Source organism: Triturus cristatus, chromosome 3_2 (genome assembly GCF_964204655.1).
Source record: "Triturus cristatus chromosome 3_2, aTriCri1.1, whole genome shotgun sequence".
NCBI lineage: Eukaryota > Metazoa > Chordata > Amphibia > Caudata > Salamandridae > Triturus > Triturus cristatus.
In genome coordinates this window covers 90,498,618-90,518,617 of record NC_140584.1, presented here as the reverse complement: position 1 = coordinate 90,518,617, position 20,000 = coordinate 90,498,618, and the positions used below count along the sequence as shown (strand labels likewise).

Here is a 20,000-nt window from a genome sequence, read left to right as displayed (position 1 = left end):
CATCCACTTTGGTTCTCAGTTTCTGCAAGAAATACCTCTTTCCGCATATTTTAGCATGTATGCTTATAAATCAATAAACTACGCTGTCCTGATTGCAAATTTTAAGGAATTAAAATGTAACCAATTAGAACATCAAGATAAAAATGTTTATTTATATTGGACTAAAGCTTTGACAATATATGAATTGCATTCAAATAGCAAATTGATTTTGCGTTGTTAATTTTCATTAAAATTGCTTTTATATTCATTTAGTAATATTACCTACTCAAAATAAATGCCCATTGTATCAAAATTGGAAGGGTGAAATGCTGAATTAAACAATGATTCTAAGAGATGGCCCTTTTGCCTAGATTCCACAGCTGACACATCAAATATCTGTGCTGTATCTTTGCCTGTTAAAAGCCAGCAAACCAACAAAAAAGGGCAGAGGAAACAACGTGCGTTGTAATTTCTGTGTGTCAAGAGCTTTAAAGTTATATCTACTACAAAATCATTCATGCTTCATAGATAACCATTGATAAATGCATTGAAATGTAGCTTCCTTGCTATTTGCTGCTACAGTTGTTGCTTGTGTAGGGAAATAGGCAGTTGAGAATGACCGCCATTTTGTTTTCGGTATCAAGGTTATTCGAGCAGTGGCGTAACAGAGAAGGGCAGGAGGGGCGGTTTTGGGAGCAGTGCCCCCCCCCCCACTCCTACCTGTGGCCGTCGCAGGCGGAAAAGGCAGGAATCGCCAGCACACACCCCCCATTACATGCGGCTGCCATGGGCTGCAAACACAGGGACCGCCACAGGCGACTAAATGTCTAGCTACGCCACTGTATTTGAGATGGTAACTGCAGCACATTTTCCAAATATAACACAAAAAGATAGTTTCTATTTTCATCCAGTAAGCATGTGGCAATAATTCCAATAATCCATTATATTCTTGGTTTCGTTCAGGTTACCATCCTAAGATTTCAATGCAGGTTTAAATCAAGTTTATTCCTCAAACTGCATAATTCCACCTACACCTATTTGGAGATGATAAAATGGTCCATGCCAGACCTGGTAGGAATCTGTAATACTGTCTTATTCTACCATAAAGCTGTATAACATTCTGATCATAGACTGGTAGGTGGAGCGTGATATTCTAATTATGCGATTTGTATTCTGTGCTGGCCCCAATAAGTGCCTCTTAACGGTCAGATTGCTTTCCATACTGGTTTTCTAGTCTATACAGTCATTCATTTGAATGACTCTCCCACACCCCAGTATTTTACATTGATTTCCTTTTGGAGGTGACTTCCATTGAATTCCCTACCATCAGATATTCACACTGAACCGGATTATGCATGCTTCATGATGAGAGCACATTTTTTCACATGGAGGGACAGTCAGGTCATGATATCTTTTTGTCATCATGCTACTGGTCAAACAACGTCTCAGCCAGTGACTATTATTGAGTTTTAGATGACCCGGGCCCATATTACAAATGTGCCCCGTGGGCGCAATGGGCATTTGCACTCGCTTTGTGCACTCCCCGGGGCACTTTGGTATCACAGAAGGGGTTGCAGACGTTTGTGCTGCCCCTTCTGTGATACGGCTAGTGGTGGGGCAATCTAAAGTGGATGTTTCCTCATTTGCACGGGAGCGTGGCCCCATGCAGTTGAGGGGATCTCTTTGCCTCTGCACCTGTGCCTTATTATGAACGAGGGCGCAGAAGTAAATAAGCTGTCAGTAGGGACACCAACAGTGCGCCACAAAAAGGTGGTACACTGTCAGTGCGCCCCCTGATGGCAGCCCTCTGGAGGGGGTCTTATGGTCCCCCAGATTTACCTGTGCAGGAGATACAGTCACTCACTGTACCCGCCTGTAAGCGTATCTCTCTCCCCTCTCTAAAGCGCAGGCAGGTGCCGCCTGTACAGTGAAGCACGGCGCGACTGTGAAGCAGCTGCTCTGTATTTCACTTGAATGAGCTGCCCCCAGGGCAGAGTGAGTTTGCAGCTGCACTGAGGGCAGAGCGTTCAACTTAAGAGAGCTCACTTTTCCTGTTTGTGCACGGCGCACCTGTTTGAAGGTGAACTGTGGTGCAAACAGGGAATGTGCGTCCTATACATAGTAGGGCCCCAGGTATTATAAGATGCAATTGAAAATGTCACTTTGACAATTACTCCCAGCCATTTTTGCTTCAATTCAATGACAATGATCAAAGAGCGTGTATGAAAGTGAAGTTGTGCACTAGTGTACAAAATGTATGTGAACTTAGAGTTTATACCAATGCTCTCTGATTGGAGGACTTCTTTTGTTTCGCGTTTGAGACTGTGATAGCACACGGCAGCCCTCATCTTGACATATTAAGGGTAGAAAATAGGAAGGGGGAAAAGGATGTCAGTTCAGAGCTCTTCATTGAAAGAGACCTGTTTAGATCTTTTTTTTTTTTTTAAACAAAGCTCGGCAGTCTACCCAAGTAGACGCCCAGGTATAAATAAGTTTCTGACCGTAGTCGATTAACAGAAAGGGATGTCCCCGCATTAGCAACGTCACGCACCCGGGAGATCTGGGCATCATTGAATCTCGACCAGTGAAAGTTACTGTAGTGAATGTTAAAATGCTGATGGGTAGCTGTGAATACAAGGCCTTATAATTTAAACAGGCTTGTTGAATTAGATAACTTGGGGCTTTGGCAACCAATAAAGGTTTAAGATTTATTTTATTATTATTAAACCAACGAGGTACAACAATCAGCCCAGGTACATCCATTGGTGGGTGAGGAGGCATCGAATAAACTCGTAACATGAGAGGGAGAGTTACATAGGGACAGAGGGGAAATCAGTTGGGATAGGATGCGAGAAAGGGTAGGTGCGTGTGGTGACAACCTGAAGGAAGTATAAGACACCAGTCGTATGATAGGAATGGCGGGGGGATCTGTGATGCTGAAAAGACCCCCGTCTACCAGTTTAGGTGGGCTTAGGGCCAGGATGAGTCCGGCAGAGCACTCCCAAGTATATTGGGCATGTCAGTTCTCTAAATTCCTCCGACAGGTGTCGGATGCATGGCCCCCCCAGGTTTTATCAAACAAGGGTAACGTATGGGTCGTCACCGACGTAACAAAGACAATTTAAAGGAATGGCCTTGGGCCCCAGTCCACTGACTGGCCTAGAGCCTGCACTCTCCGCTAATCTGCTCAGAGTATCACAGTCATGCTGTTTCACGCAGGAAAGCAGTGTCTGAATCTCTAGCCCATCTATTTTGAAATGCGATGGGGAGATCGATGGAAGCGTTCATTTGTACTACAGACCACAATGAGGGTGAGACAACTCCTAATTGGGAAACTCCTAATTGGGAAACACACATTAGGATCCCAGAATTTGCTTCAAATCATGGCTGAGCTGGAGAATGATGAATATAATTCATGTTTCCATTAATGAATTCATCAAATGAAGGAATAATGCTTGTTGATTACCTGGCTGGTGTATTTCCACTTACAAGTACCACTAAGGGGTTAAAAACGATTTTGAAACTCAATGAGCTGACACTTTATCTAAAAAACACAGAGCTCGGTTTTTTTGCATAGGGCGTGGGACATAGATGTATGCTCAGATACAGAAGCTCTATTTTGCCTCACGTGTTTTTTGCTGCAAGCTGGTAGGGGCACCATGGACTTTAGAGCTGGTTCTAGGAAAAGCAAATTCAGGTAAGTGTGTAGAGAGGGAGAATTTGTAACTTTACAACAATGTTCTAAGTTCTGAAGCATCTGAAAAACGAAAGGGTTAGAACAGTGGGGTACAATCTGTAATCTTACTATGCCCTGCTGGGTTACTACCACTGCTAGACAAGGTTTCCTTAACCAAGTGTTTTTGTGGGAGGGACTTTTATCACCTCTGATGAAGACGCATCCTCCACACGCATACAGATGAAAATGTGCCGCGTACACTCATAGATAAGTGGTTGTGTCAATACCCCAAACTCAACCCCACCATTTTCTTGCATGATAGTGTCATATCATGTAGGAGGTATGAATCTCATGTCTGAGCTGCAACTCAAACCATGGCGGCACTGCGCTCGAGGATGAATGGGAAAATAGGGATGTTATTATTAAGGCTGAATGTAAATAGAAAAGACAGGTGTGTGACACATGTGTGAGTGATAATGAAGTAAATAAGTAAAGAAGGGGTGCATTGTGGGAGTCAAAAGAGGAGGTGGTGGCAGAAAGTTTGTAGCACTGGAAGCTGGTTCTATGGGTAGCAGTCAATAAACACTGTGTACTGTAGGAATGAGGGTGTGGGATTTCTGATAAAGCAGACGGCTTTTTATTGTTTACTCACATTTAGCTGTTTTCTCTACTTCTACGTCATGGCAAGTTTCCCTTGCCAAGAGATGTTTGCCAGTGCATTGGCAACACCGCAGAATCTTACTGTGAAACGCATACTAACAGGCACAGAAGCCTTGCACACGAAGGGCAGTAGCGGTGTGCCCGCATGCCAACAACTGTGGGGCACTGACTGAGAATCTAAATGCCTGTGGCATGCATGCAATGCCAGTAATACCTACAGAACTAGACCAGGGGCTCAAAGGGGTGAAGACAGCTGAAGTGTTGATGAAGTGTAAAAAGCGGTTGGGGACAGCACGAGGCATAACGAGAGACTCATCAGAACGCGTGTCACGGTTTATGTATACAGTTATGAAATACATAATGTTACATCTAGCTTTGGATTCGGGCTCTACAATGTGTACGTTTGATTGACTGCCGGGGATGCCTTTGTTCCATCTTTTTAGAGTGAACCATCTACCAAGCAGCGCCTCAGCCTACCCTATCTAGCGATGAGAACAAGTGATCAAGTTAGGTAAATGACAAAAAGGAACACAGGTTCACCTGGCACAATGCCAATCTCTGAAAGATTTTGAGAGCGCTCGCTCAACCGGCATGTTCTAAAAACTGCGGAAAGACAATGGGTTTTTCCAAAAACCTGAAATGTGGGGGGACAACTAGATGGTTTAGCTGTATTCTGCTCAGCTGTTTAAGAAGTTACATGATAGAGTGAATGCTGCTGTTCAGTAATTAAGTTACAGGATAGGGTAAGGGCTGCCAGCTCAGCACTTAATAATTACAGGTTAAGGTAAGAGGTGCCTCTTAATCAATTAAGAGTGATAATGGTGGGGTTTTGTGATCAACTGAGTAATGCGTTTTATAGTTGTGTGGTTTTACTATATACTGAGTCGTACTATATGAGGTTGTGCACTTTTATTGTTCTGTGAACCGAAATAAAGTTTTTGAAAGGAATGGATAATGGTGATAAAACGGTATCAAAGTCAAATAAGAACCCCCATACTGGCAGCAGGACCAGAGCTCCATAATCAATGTGCATTACGTAGAACACATGTCGAGGCAAAACCCTGAAACAAGCTTTTTAGAGAACTCAAAAAGTACTTTAAATACTCATACAAGACAGATAAATATATTTTTAAACAGGGTATTCAGCAACATCAAGGTTGGCTGTTATATTGTGCTGCAGGAACGGTGTGCGTAAAACTGCATACAGACTGTCAGCTTTTAGTTAAAAAGGGGCATCTGTAAGCTTTTAAAAGCAAGCTGCCGCAAGGGATTTTGGCAAGCCGTATAATGCAATCCTTGTTGCCGTGGGTCGCGTCAGAAAGAAGAGCATATCCGACTTAAATTCTTAGCACAACATTGTCAGCACATGCACAGCCTCATTCTTAATGCATTTAAAGTAACAGTTCACACATTAACTTGCAAAATATATAGAGTAAAATATCATTCATTTACCTTCTTGGGAGATGACGATGAATTTGGACGACTTCATGGGTTTGCCATTTAGATTCCAGGTGACAGCGGCAGGTGGGTCTGCGGCAATCCGGCATTGTAAAACCAGTTTCTCGCCATCAACAATGTGGGCATCCTGGAGCTTCTCCAGGAAGGAAGGCTGCGTTCCCTTGCTCTGGGGTTTCTTCTCATTGACTGCACCATCCACCATCTCACAGCCGTGCTCACAGTTCATGTCATTCTTCTCCTCTTTCTGCGGTGTCTTGGCATTCTCCACCACCGCGTTACTATTGCCATTTTCAGCCAGTGGTTTCTTCTTGGTGCTGAGCACAGATCTGAAATCTGGGGTGTTCGGCTTTGGTGCCACCTTCTCTGGGACAGAAGGCTTTGGGGTGCCCTTTTTGGCCAGCACGGCACGGAAGTCCACCTGCTGGGGGGTGTTGACTTTCCTCTCATCCTCCGACAAGGTCTTGGGCTTGACCTGCCTCTGCAGGTTAGCGCGGAAGTCCATCTGCTCAGCTGGGATTTCTTTCAACTCCTCCTCAGAAATTGCCTTGGTGATCACCTTCTTCCCTAGCACGTTGCGGAAGTCTAGCTGCTCCGCTTCTTGCTCCCGGAGCCGGTCCTCAGTGTGCTCGCGGACCTCAATGCGCCTTTTCAGTAGCCCTCGAATGTCCTCCTGCTCTTCCTCGGTTGGTCGTGTTTCTCCAAAGCTCCTAGGGACACTGCTCCTCCTGCCAAACTTCACTGCTCCATGATCGGCAACATCTTCACTCTCATCAGAGCTGGCTTCCTCCCTCCCCCTGTGACCAGCAGAGAAAGGAGAGAAGGAAGAAAAGGGGCTGGTTTAAACGTCAGGAAACAATCCCAGGCAAGAAATGTGTTTATGGCAGGGAAGGCTGATTAGAGGAGGAGAACAGTCCTTTAGGTTATTGCATCAGTGATGACTTCAGTGGCCATATAAGGGAACAAACAAAAAAGGTCTCCTCTCATCTGCCTCCATGCAACAGTTCAGCTGCAAGAGCAAAACACTTATAGTTGGGTCACATTTGGGATTAGGCTCGTTTACAGCCAGCCCTGGTCCGCAAAGGCAGCGTATTAGCAGAGCAAAAATAGACGCCACACATGCAGTGCCTGGGAACTTCAGCAACTTACTCTCGCTGGGGTCTGCCTCGGGAAATTGAACTTTCTCTGAACATCAGGGACACCTGGCAGCTGCACTCTCCAACGGGGTTCCTGCAAGTTCGACAGAATCAAAAGACTTTTTTTTTCAAACGCCTCAAGGAATACAATTAAGAGTGCAATAATTCAATTACTCCGTTCTATTTTAGACTTTGAAAAAACAATCTCAAATAGCTTTCCAGCCCTTGTTTCTAACTGGGACATCGATTTTAAAGGCTAATGCTCCTCAGAACAGTTCGCTGCCCCGCAGCGGTCCCTAAAAATCACTCTTCAACCTGAATAAAGGGCTTTAGATGTTGTGTCCTTATGAAAAAGGCGAAGTTCAGTCAGACGCGCGCACGCACACAAACACCCGTTCCACCCCCAGCATGTTTAAAACATCATTCTCTTCCAAGCAAGTTGAAGGGTTGCAAGAAAGCGAGTTTTCATTCCGAACTTTGAAATCTTTCCAAACGTGCTCCATTATTTTTGTGAAGCAGCTTTTATGCATCACGAGCACTAAAATGTGAGGAACGTCGCGCGCTTGCAATACGCGCCACCGAGCCTCCCTCCTCAGCTTGCACATGTTTATATTAGAAAACTTATAAGTGTCGCCATATTAGGTAATGCGCTCTAATTCTTCCTATTGTAGGCGGATGCCGCAGATGCCTTCTGTGAATGTCTCTCATTAGAGAGGTCTCGGGGACGGCGTCCCCTCGCAAGACACGGGGTCCTGCGCAGTAATGGCCGCTAATGCTTTATCAGGGTCTCGTGACTAAATGACGGGGCCCGCTCTCGTTTCCAGGCTGCTGGGTGGCTTCCATATCAAGTCCCCTGTAAACACAGCGACCGCTCGAGACCCTTCTCAAGAGAAAACAAAAGAGAGACTGTAGGACCCCAAGAATTTACATCCATTGCAGTTATCATCGTGGGGCGGCAGGGGGAAGTGACATATGCATATATCAAACTAATAAATAATACGTGTTTGGCACTGCTCTACTTAGGTGTGTATATATATATATATATATATATACAGGGCTTTAAGTGGGCCGGGTCTCACCGGGTCTGAGCACCGGCAGTTTTTTTTAAGGGGGCCTCGAAACGGGTCTCTATCGGGCTCTGTTTTGTGCCCTGGCACAGACGGTCCTTTTTTTTTTCCGCACTGCACTGCAGTCACATCTTGTGCGTGTGGTGAGCGTTATAGGGGAAGGGAAATCCTTTAAAGAGAGTCATTTTCTCTCTGGATTTCCTTTCTCTTTTTGAAAGTCAACATTGTCGTGGTGTCACCAGGGCTTTAAGTGGACGTTTTTTCAATATTATATACAAGCCATAGTTGCTGCTTATTTATCTTATGCAACTAGTAACCAATGACAAAGCCAACAGTCCTGACTTGTAGGTATGATGTGACTTGTTGCATCATATATCTGGACACAATGACAGGAACAGCAAAACACAAGTCGGGTGGCACACTGTGCTAAACACAGATTTTTAGCTCACGTGTTTTTAAGCCACGCCCTTAATTACATTGACCACGCCCCTTTGAGAGACCCCCCAGTTTTTTCATCCCACTTAAAGCCCTGTATATATATATATATATATATATATATATATATATATATATATATATAATCTGCTCCTAATGCAATAATTTTATTGGGGCAGCAGGAGGAGGTAACTTTGTGGATATAAATACGTGTGTGTGTATATATATATATATATATATATATATATATATATATATATATATATATATAATTTGTATCTATTGCAGTAATTATATTGGGGCAGCAGGAGGAGGTAACTTTGAGGATATAAATGCATGTGTGTGTATATGTATATGCACACACATACACACACGTATATATATCCTCAAAGTTACCTCCTCCTGCTGCCCCAATATGATTACTGCAATAGATGCAAATTATATATATATATACACATATACACACACGCACACTAGTAGAGCATTACCACATACGTATTATTAATTATTATGATTTATTATTAAGAGTTATCGACTAGAATTAAAGGCCATATCCTCGGCAGTAGCATCAAGTAAGTATATAAGGAAATAGGGTCAAGGTCTGTCAGTTGTCTGTGACTCATCCTCTTCTGAATACGCCTTTGCTGAAGCTTGAGTTTTACTGCAGTGTGCGCGCAATCACAGCTAAGGTTGAGCATGCAAGTCCTTCTTTCTCCTCCACTCCCTCAACCTTAATGCATCAATGCAACCCACTCAACTGGCAGACTACCAGAGTATGGTGCTGTCCCACTTGAGATAACTGAATGTCACAGTCCTATTTAATTGCTCTGTACTTTCCCTCAAAACGGTGGTGAAACGACTGACTATACAACCATTGGCAGTGGTTCAGAGCACGCTTTCTCTTCTATCCTGCACACACCTAAATAGGTATCTAACACCACTAACACCCCAGTAGTTGCTATATAACTGCAATAGCATGTGATGCAAAGCACGTAAGGAGGAACTGACTGAAAGACTGCACACCTTCTGAACCAAGTTGCTGGGGGCCCTTAATGAACAGATTACGCCAAGTGATACCTGAGATTAAGAGAAGGATTACCAGTATACTCTAAAGCTGCGTTACCTCGATAAACCTCTTAAACACATTGTCCGAAATATGCGAGTTGTTTGGCCACCACACAGTAATTAAACAACCCAGAAGCATGTCCACGCAAAAAACAGCCAAACAAACAATAGAGTTACAGGACAATAACTTTAGAGAAAATTCCAACGGCATGCCTTCCCACTTGACTACCCATAACATTTGTATGTCAGAAAGAAACTGAACAACACACTTTCCAATGAGACCTTTCCAGAATATCCCTTTTGCTCATGACCACACAACTACCAACAGTCAAAAGTACCTCAGCTTCACAGCTTTCACAGCAGTGTTATACAAGTCTAATGGACATCCGCTGCTCCTCATCACTGCCAGCACTCCCATAAAACAACGCAAGACGGCAGTCTGAAGTTGCCATCACTGGGTGGTGCCAAATAAGAAGGCAAAGGCAAACAAAATGTATTTTTATCTTAATGAAGGTGGAGATGAGGGTAAAATTCTATAGTGGTTGGAGCACCACACATCTTTACACAGTTCATGTCCATAATGTCACCTCCTAAGGAAAGACTTGTCTTCAAATCAAAACGTTTTCAATGCAGGGGAAAAGTTTTCTTGGCCACAAATGTCCCATTTATGCCTCACAGCTGTCCACAAGTTGCACATAAAAGGCTTTACTATGGCGTAATTGTATGCCACATCTGCATTCAATTCAGTAATAAATCCCACACAAGGGTGGCAATTTGTAGGTTGAGGGAGTGGTTTACCTTGAATCTTTGTGAAGGCCCACAAACTCTCAAGTGCGTGTCCATTCACAGTCTCCTCTTTGACTCCTTTGTTGCATGGAAGCAGTTAAAGATTTATAAGAGCAGTGGGAGGGGAACTCAGTGAGTGGAAGAGTTTTCTCCCAAGGGAAAATGTTTCCCAGCGTACATTGGGCCGCCTTTCACTATGTACAATTGTGCACTGGGGAATTACTAGCGTTAAAAAAAAAAAAAATCAAAAAAAAATAAATAAATAAATAACACGACTCATTCAGTAGTACGTCTGGGAACCGAAGCACATTTCCACTCACACTACTGATTTTTGAGAACAGGGTAAATTTGTAAATCTGCAGCCGTGAGCCACAGTACTTGTATGAGAAGCGATTTATGAATCCCTTGCAGAATCAGGCCATTAAACTGTTCATGATCACCATATTGGGGATCACCGCTGACTTTTACACATTTACTGAATATGTTTTGCTATTGAGTTAGAAAGAAAGGATGGCACAATATAAAGGAGAGAGTAATTAAGGTAATGCTACTGCAGCAGACCGACTAAAGTACAACATAATAAATGGGGAATATATCTTAAAACAAAGACCCAATGCCCTTATAAAAGTTAAAACTTTGTTGGCTTGTGATTATTTGTGTCTTGCCAATTTTTGACTTTTAGTAGATTTCCGAAAGATCCCAAGTGGACACTATCAAATGTACAATAGTTTTAGATTTGCATGAGAAAATGCCATTTGAACATTCAACTTTATTTTTTTGTTTCTGCACGAGGAAACTATTCCTTCATATAGAAATCTATCCCATTAGACCTCGCCCCCATTAGACCATGGGATGTACCTCCCCATCCCCGGAATCATGGCCTAATGCTGCTTTTTGCTATGATACACTCTGTGGCATTATAAGACATGATGGGACCCCCAGGATAATGTAGTGAGGTACCCCTGAGACTTCTACATCTCCCAGACACTCATGCTGATCCAAGGCCTAATTTTATCCAGGCTGGACTACAGCAACGCCATTTACCTGGGATCCCCAGAATCCACTCTCCAAACTCTGCAAAAAGCTCAAAATGCCGCAGCCCGACTTCTAACGAACACCCCGGCCAGAACATCTGCCAAGCCTGCATTGAGGATGCTGCATTGGCTCCCTATCAGGGAAAGGGTAACTTTCAAGGCCCTCTGTCTGGCCCACAAGGTACTTCACAACACTGGCCCCCCAATCCTAAATAACTGGATCACACCCTACAGACCCACGAGAGCGCTTCGTTCCGAACACGGAAACTTCATCACGATCCCCAAGGTGAAGAAGGCCCGTATAGGTGGCCGCCGCTTTTCGGTCAACACGGGAAAAATATGGAACGCACTCCCCCTGAGCCTCAGAGCAGAACCAAACCTCCTGCGGTTCAGGAAATCTCTCAAAACCCTACTCTTCCCCTGAGCCACTTTCACTCCTGACTGTCTCCCCCTGTGAGTAAAAGGTTCAGCGCTGGGATACCCTCTGGGTGACTACGCGCTCTAGAAAAACCATAAATAAATATAGCCTTTATGCCACAAGGGGGGCCCCGTGCGCTACCTTATGCCCATGAAAACATTTTCGTATGTTTTGGAGATGAGAAACAACATATAATAGTTTATATTAACACCAACAAATGTTCGAGTATCTGGGTTTACGCCACTTTTTGCAGGAAGCCCTACCCCCGAAATGCCTACAAACCGGCTCTCAACACTACATTTGTGAATTTGAAGATTCCATCGCACTTGTAGAGCATAAACATATCAAGCTGTAATTAGCATGCATAATCTTCCACCAATACAGACGGATTCTGCAAATCTCGCTTGGGTAATAACACATGCAAAATGTAAAACATTTCCCCCTTCTGTTCAACCTAGGGGACCAACATTCCTTCTGGATCATGCCCAAAGTGTGATAAAACGTCATTTTGGCACCCCAATTCAGGAATAATCTATTGCCTTTGAAGTTAAGTGCTCCCACTGAAGGTAAGTGCTATGTTTTTCAAAGAACATATAAGACTACTTGCTGATGGTAACAGTTGGACAAGGAAACTTGAAATCAGATAGAAGTTAGCAAAATCCAAAACAGATTTCGTTTTCTAAACGTCAGCCATAACCTTTCAAACAACGTGATCCAAACAAAACACAGGGTTAGTACATTGGCAACTAACGGAAGTCATTACAGGGACAAACACTGAGAAATCCGAAGAACATGTGCAAATTGTTTAGAAAGGGCTAAAAGTTCCTTAAAAATCTCTAATTTCCATTGAACCTAACTCGTGCCCTCTGCTACAATAACATTTTGATAGGGAGTTCTTTGGAGTCTCAGCATTCTCTGGAGGTAGTTTTAGCTGTACAAATCATCCCGCCTCCACCCTACTTTGACAGTGATTTTGATCACTTACTTTAACTTGATTTCATACTTTCCCGCGTAACGGGCTTGGACATTCCTTAGTATAAGCGTGAACACGTCTTCGTTCTGCAGGATCTCAACCTCATCTTTTTCAGTCAGCTCTCGTCCATCTTTCAACCAGTGGACAGCTGGGAATGGGTCCCCGGCAATAGCGCAGGAGATCAGAACATTCTCCCCCGCCGTCGCTGTCACAGACTTTGGTTTGCTAATGAACCAGGGTTGGATTCCATCCTGGGGCTCTACAGCAACAACACAAGAGAAAATAAACAAAGGGTGCCTGCAACGTTTAATCGTAGCATAGGTCATAACAAAGTGGTACAGCACAATGAAAGATCTCATTGGTAAATCTGATCCCGCGGCTTAATGAAAGAGTAAATATAGCCGGCCATGCCATCATAAATTCATCATACTCAAACAAAACCACGAAGTCCTAGATTCCAGATTTTAGTGACTGCGATACACTTGAGCCCATAGTTCAGAGATAGTAAGTGCCAATATCTTTCATCTCTTGCAAAGGACAAACAACCAAAAGGTTTAGGATGATAGTCAAATTTACCACGAAGATCAGAGCTGCCGGCCAGACAACTTCCATCGTTGTATGTGCATCTTTGTGAATACCATATCCCCAATATTTATTTGGTGCTCAGCAACAGCGTCTATTATTTGCAATGTAATTAGTTCCTTGAAAGTGCACAATATTTCCATAACGTCCTTTATTTGCAAATTATGATACATGCAACTAGGGTCGCACATCCCTACCACAATATTGTGGATGAAACATCATTTAAGAATGCTGTGCTCTAACTACTATGTGTGTGTGTAAATATAAGTTTACTATACTTAACTCCACATATAAGAAAAAAAACAAAGGTTAAAGCTTAGTTATAATTAGAAAAACTTTCTTTTTTCTTTCAAACAAAACTAAAACTACAAACCTTTGAAATTCTAAAGTTACTCATATAACTTAAAGTTAAAGTTATAACTTGTGCCCCGTCCGAAACATCCTATAACTCCAGCACCTCCGTAGACCTCCGTAAACAGTATTGTAAACTCGCTAGTTAATCTACATTAATTATAACCCGGCACTCTACTATGCACATTGCTGTCACTAATGATTTCATTTGACATGGTATGAATCTTATTATGAATGCTATCATTTAACATGCTAGAAGTGATATAATATAAAAGGGTATAAGCAGTGCATGGAGAAGGCACCAGTTATAGTTAATGTAGTGTGGCAAGCGAGTTGACAACACTATCTACAGAGGTGCAGCAGTTAAAGGACTTTTCAGAGGGGACACAATTTTTAACTGTAAGTTATAACTTTGGAATTCAAAGGTTTGTCTAACTTTAGTTTGGTTTGTTTAGAAAGAATAAATACCGTTTCTCTAACTATAAACAAGCTTTAACCTTTGTTTTTCTTCATTGAATTTGAATGGATTTGTTATTTGTAAAAAAAATGTTTTAACATATCCAAAGTAAATCCACCATTGTCTTTCTTTTTATACAGTGGCTTGGATTGCAGTAGAGTAGAGTGGCGTAGAGTGGAGTTGCATAGAGTGAAGTGGCATCAAGTGGAGGTGCGTAAAGTGCAGTTGTGTCCAGTGGAGCGGTGTAGAGTGGAGTAGAGTGCAGTGGGGCTGAGTGGTGTGGCATAGAGTGGAGTAGAATACAGTCGAGGAGCTTAGAGTAGAGTGGCATAGAGTGGAGTGTGGTGGAAATGAGTAGAATAGGGTAGAGTGGACTGGCGTAGAGTGCAGTGGCATAAATAGAGTGGAGTGGCGTACAGTGGAATGACATACAGTGGGGGTGGCGATTTGTCCAGTACACTGCAGTGGCGCACAGAGGAGTATTGGTATACAATACAGTGTTGAGTTGTAGGGACATGCCATACAGTGTGTTACAGTGGAGAAGTGTAGGCTGGAGTGGTATAGAGTGAAATGGTGTAGAGTGTATGTGTAGAGTGGAGTGGTGTACAATATAGCTGCATAGTGGAGTGGCATAAAATGGAACAGAGTGGAGTAGCAAAGAGTGGAGGTGCATACAGTGGAGTTGCATCCAGCAGAGTGGTGTACAGTGCAATAGCGTAAAGTGGAGTGGCATAGAGTCGAGAGGAGAAGCCTACAGTGGAATAGCTTAGAGTGGAGTGGCATACAGTGGAATAACGTAGAGTGGAATATTCTTCAGTGGTACAGAGTAGAGTGGAAGGGTATAGAGAGGAGAAGCATAGACTGCCGGGTGTAGAGTGGAGTGGGGTAGAGTCAAATAATTTACAGTGGAGTGGTGTAGAGTGAAGTGACAGTGTAAAGTGGAGTGGTAGAATGACGTGACAGCATAGAGTGGAGTGGAATAGAGTCAAATGGCGTACAGTAGAGTGGCATTGAGTAGAGGGGTGTACAGAGGAATGGCATTGAGTGGATTAGCATAGGGTAGAGTGGCATACAGTGCAATTTCGTGGAGTTGAATAGATGGAATAGTGTGTAGTGGAGTGCTGTAGAGGAGAATAGTATGGAATGGAGTAGAGTAGATGAGTGTACTTTGGAACGGACTAGACAAGAGTGGTGTGGAGTGGCGTAGAGAGAACTGGCGTACAGCAGAATGGCGTACAGTAGAGTGGCAGAGTGGAGTAGCACAGACTCAAATAGCAAAAAGTGAAGTGGCATGGCATAGAATGAAGTGCTGCAGAGTGGGATAGCGTAGATTGTCATGGCAGAGTGAAATAAGGTAGAGTGGAATAGCAGAGTGGAACAGCGTAGAGTAGAATAGTGTAGAGTGGAGTGGCATAGAGTGAAGAGGCATAGAGGGACGAGGCTTAGAGGGACGAGGCTTAGAGGGACGAGGCTTAGAGGGACGAGGCTTAGAGGGACGAGGCTTAGAGGGACGAGGCTTAGAGGGACGAGGCTTAGAGGGACGAGGCTTAGAGGGACGAGGCTTAGAGGGACGAGGCTTAGAGGGGAGACTTGGAATGGAGTATTGTAGAGTGGAGTGTTATACAGTGGTGCGGTGTGGAATGGTGTGGTGTGGAGTGGAATACTGTTAATTAGAGTGGCATAGAGAGTGCTGTACAGTGGTGTGGAGCAGACTGTCGCAGAGTGGAGTCGACTGTCGTAGAGTGGAGTGACATGTCAGAGTGGAGTGCACTGTCGTATAGTAGATTGGAGTGGCAATTCAGACAGTAGAGTGGAGTGTCGTGTGATAGAGTGTAGTTTAAACAGACGCAGCAGAAAAATGGTTAAACATATGTAGGTGAAAATTGGTAGGAAAATAGATTTTGGGGTGGAAAGGGTCCTTTTTGTTAGTAAATCTAAATAGGTTCAGTAGTGTTAAAGTTATGAAGTACAAAAACAGAGTTATATATATTGCAGTGGTATACCGCAGTAATTTCATGGTACAGCGCTGTACATTGCGATGAAAAAACAGCATATCTTTGGGTATTGAAAGTCCTTACAAAATGAAAAGGTACCCATATTGTTTAGACCACACTTAGTCTGCGTTCTGGGTTTTAAGTGAAACTGTAGTATAGTACTGTAATAAAAGTGCATAGGAAGGAATGTAGAAGTTAAGTCTGTACAGGTAGAGAAAATTCAATATATCACTTTATATGTATTTTTTAAAAAAAAGAAAAAAAAGGTTAAGGAGTATCATGCTACTACCTAGAAAGTACTGTAATAGTAACTGAAATGAAAAAAAATTGAAATATGTTGAAAAAACAGAAATGCACTGTAGTGCACTATATTTCCCCTTAAAACCCAAAAAGCAGACTAATAGCGGTCTAACCAATATGGCTGCCTTTTAGTTTTCTGCTGTATTGTAATAAGCTGATCGGAAGTGAAACCGACAATCTCGGTCAGAAAGCCGCCGACCTGAGGTCGGAGGCTTTCCAGCCGAGATAGCAATCAGCCCCTTAGTTCTTTCCTCACAAGCCTTTTAGAGACCTAATGGCTGCCACTCACGCATTGTAATGGTTTCTAGTTCATAACTGATGTAATGAGGAACTGTAACAAATATAAACAGTGGGCTGTCGAGCATAATTTTTCCGTCTTCAATCTCTCCACAATCCTTCTCCATCCAAATAACTCGCTAACATATCCACCGCTCAAATTACTTTCATATTTTACTATACTAATTCATCACTAATCCTTTATGGGTTCCGGAGTAGCGTGCTACTCGCTGAAAAAGTTTGACACCTCATTAGGGCTAGTAAGTGCTATATAAATGCAATTACAATACAATACAATCATTCCTAATTCAGCACAGTGTCAGTAAATAATATAGCCTTATAGACCACTGTTGAGGGCTATACCAGTTGTTAAAGGCCCTGAACTTGAGTTATAGGCCTGCGCCGCAGGAGAGGGACTATAACACAGAGAGGATCTTTAACAACTGGCAGAGTCCGAGGCAGAAGGGCTATAAAGCTTTTAGAATATTCCACCCACTGAGTGTAAATTCTTCTAAATTATAAAAGGACTAACAGAGAGAATGCAGATCAGAAGGCTTATACCAGCCATTATAACTCCAGAGCCACTCTATTGTCATCAATGGAGCTCTCAACATTCCAATGTTCCTATTGCCAAAGTATGAACATTCTGCACAGTGTTCCGATTCATTTGTATTACAGGATATGAGGAACTATCTTAAATAGGGACACAGCAAGAAACCACAAACATTCTGTTTCAGGTGCAACTTCAAATATATATATTATCGTATGAGAGGCAGTGACTTGAATGCTTCAAATACGTTTCTGGAGTGTTACCAGTGGTCTGTTTTCTATGGAGCTTATGGACACTGTAGCTCAGACCCCCTTAGTTCTCACCAAAACCCATAAAAGAGACAACTTGTATCAAAGCCCCTAGAAGGCCTGTCCCTGTTTTTATTATTTTTAGAACATTGACATTTCTAGTAATTATCCTCTACAGTTAAATTCAATATAAAATAATAGTCTAAAATCCCAATTGTCTGGTTTTTTTTCGTTCCAGTTTCCCTTAAGTAGATAGAGCCATGTGTGTAACTTGTTCCACATACGTTTACACACCGCACAATTACGACTATATGTGAAGACAGAAAAGCTGCTCTCTGTAGGAGCGCTGGTTCTTTGACTCCGGGGCTTATATCAAAAAGCAATTGTGCGAAATCCTTGAAGATGGTGGGAGGGCACAACACCGTTTGTGCAGCCCCAAATGTTTAATTCATGGGAAACAGCCATTTTCTATCTATGCCTCTGACTCTGTTATTAGCATCAGATGCCTGGGTATAATCATTAGAAATGTGGAGGTGGAAAGTCCAACAGAGCAACTCAAAGGATGCATACCCCTTTCTACAAAGCAGTAAATGGCTGAGGCACATTTGTTTCACATTGTGACCCTTTGGGATCTCTACTGATTTCAAACCCATAAAGCTAGGGCTGTAAAAACATAGGATGGTAAGAGGCTGAGGGGGATCAGATAAAGTTTGACAGATGGGGCATCCTCCAGTTATTGGTAGACGTTCCCTAAACTCTACATAATGCCCTCACTCTTTAAGAATTCACCTTATATGTTCCCAGCTGGGAACCTGAGCACTTGAGTTTAAAGGACCTAGAAAAAGTATACAAACTGAGGAGCTTTTGGGGCCACACATAAATCTGTCAAGATTATGGGCCTTATTGCAAGATCCATTCCATAATTCTGATCCTGCAGGTAACAGTGGTTAATGGCCATCAGAATTGTGAGATCTGTATAATCAATACATCTTTATTTATTTCACCCTGAGATTTCTGCAGTGTAAAGTTGGTGAAATCTCACATGAACACCATGTGAAAATGAGCAATTGCAGCATGAAACTGACTTGGACTACGGATTCTTCTGGTATTCCTATTATCTCAGGATATCCTCAAGGTTTATTACAAAATTCCCATTTGTTCCACACCTCAGGATTCAACAGAGCCTCCTATATTTTTACCCTGAGTGGTATGGCATTAACATCACCATTGCCGGGGCACGGGCATACACAAAGCCGACAGCATTCTAATCACAATTCATGGGCTGACAAACCATGCTTATGTTTGACTTCATTAAATCTGGTGTTAATTTTAGCGGCTAGAGCAACAGCTAAATATATGCGGTCTTGGTTCGAGTTTATTTTATATATGTGGGTCACATTCTGTGTTCGCAGAGTCTCTTTTTTTTGTTCGATATCTTTATTATTTTAAAAAGTAAGAATTCATACAGTTATAATAAAATACAATACAATAGAGTAGAATGGTCAATAGACAAGTAAAACATTTAAGAAAATACAGACACCAAGATAGAATTCAGGTCAGAAAAATAATGAGATCTCAAAAAGAACAGAGTCCATATATAATATCCACGGAGTATCTCATACTAGATTGATAACAAAAAATTAGATGTATTGCACAGAAACCAAAAAATATCAGAATGAAAGGAAAAAGAGAAAAGGAAAGGATAGAAAGAAGAAGGAACAAGGAAAGAAAGGAAGAGAAAGAGGACGAGAGAGATAAAGAAATAAGTGAATAGATAGATAGCTTGAGGGGGACCCCTGCAGCAGTGAGGAAAATAAATTATGAAGTAGAGACAAAAGGATATTGACCTATCAATCCTTGAGAAGACAGATTCATATATTTATCCAGTGACCTCCAAATAGTATTAGAGATGGAAGGAGTACAATGTTTTTCTTCAACCAAAGTATGGGCCCCACAAAGACATGATACCCAAGCCCACCAACTATGATAAGACAGGAGATTAAAGGATTTCCACTCAGTTAAAATAATTTTGACAGCAATTGATATAAGTAGATCTAATAGCTGCATATTAGTATCGTCCAAGGGAAGAGGAGTACACGCAGCCCACGGTCCCAATAATATCATAGGTAACGAGAGCTCCAATGGAATACCAAAGATTAGTGATAAACGCTTCTGAACTAAATCCCAAAAGGATTGTAGAAACGAGCATTCAAAAAACATATGTTGGTGAGTGCCTGATACCAAATTGCAATTCTAACAAAGATCATTATCCCTCAGTTTTAGTTTTTGTTCGCAGATTCTTAATACCTTAGGCGGATGTATGAAATTAATGCTGGCGATATTCACTCCTCATCGAAAGTACACCTCCGCACAGACAGGCTTTCAGGGATTGATTACACCCTACTATGTGACATAGACTTACCACTCCCACAGCCTGGAAAGATTTAAGCAAACAGGTCAGCAAAAATACGCCAGTACTTTTTAAATGAAAATATTCAAGTCCTGTGTTTTAGTCTAATGACCATCATACTCTGGGTTCTAGTCAGACCATAGTAAGC

At 42.4% G+C, this 20,000-nt stretch overlaps 1 protein-coding gene across 3 annotated transcripts in view; it reads right to left on the bottom strand.

Moving 5' to 3' along the window:
• The window catches only part of MYLK (myosin light chain kinase), a 1,478,514-nt gene that overhangs the window by 467,812 nt on the left and 990,702 nt on the right, over positions 1-20,000 (bottom strand). For all 3 annotated transcript variants that reach the window (XM_085647312.1, XM_085647311.1, XM_085647313.1), the window contains 3 exons: positions 12,697-12,943; positions 6,920-7,000; positions 5,768-6,567 (listed from right to left, as the gene is read on the bottom strand). In XM_085647312.1, coding sequence (XP_085503438.1) covers positions 5,768-6,567; positions 6,920-7,000; positions 12,697-12,943 — 1,128 coding nt within the window. The remainder of the gene's footprint in view (positions 1-5,767; positions 6,568-6,919; positions 7,001-12,696; positions 12,944-20,000) is intronic.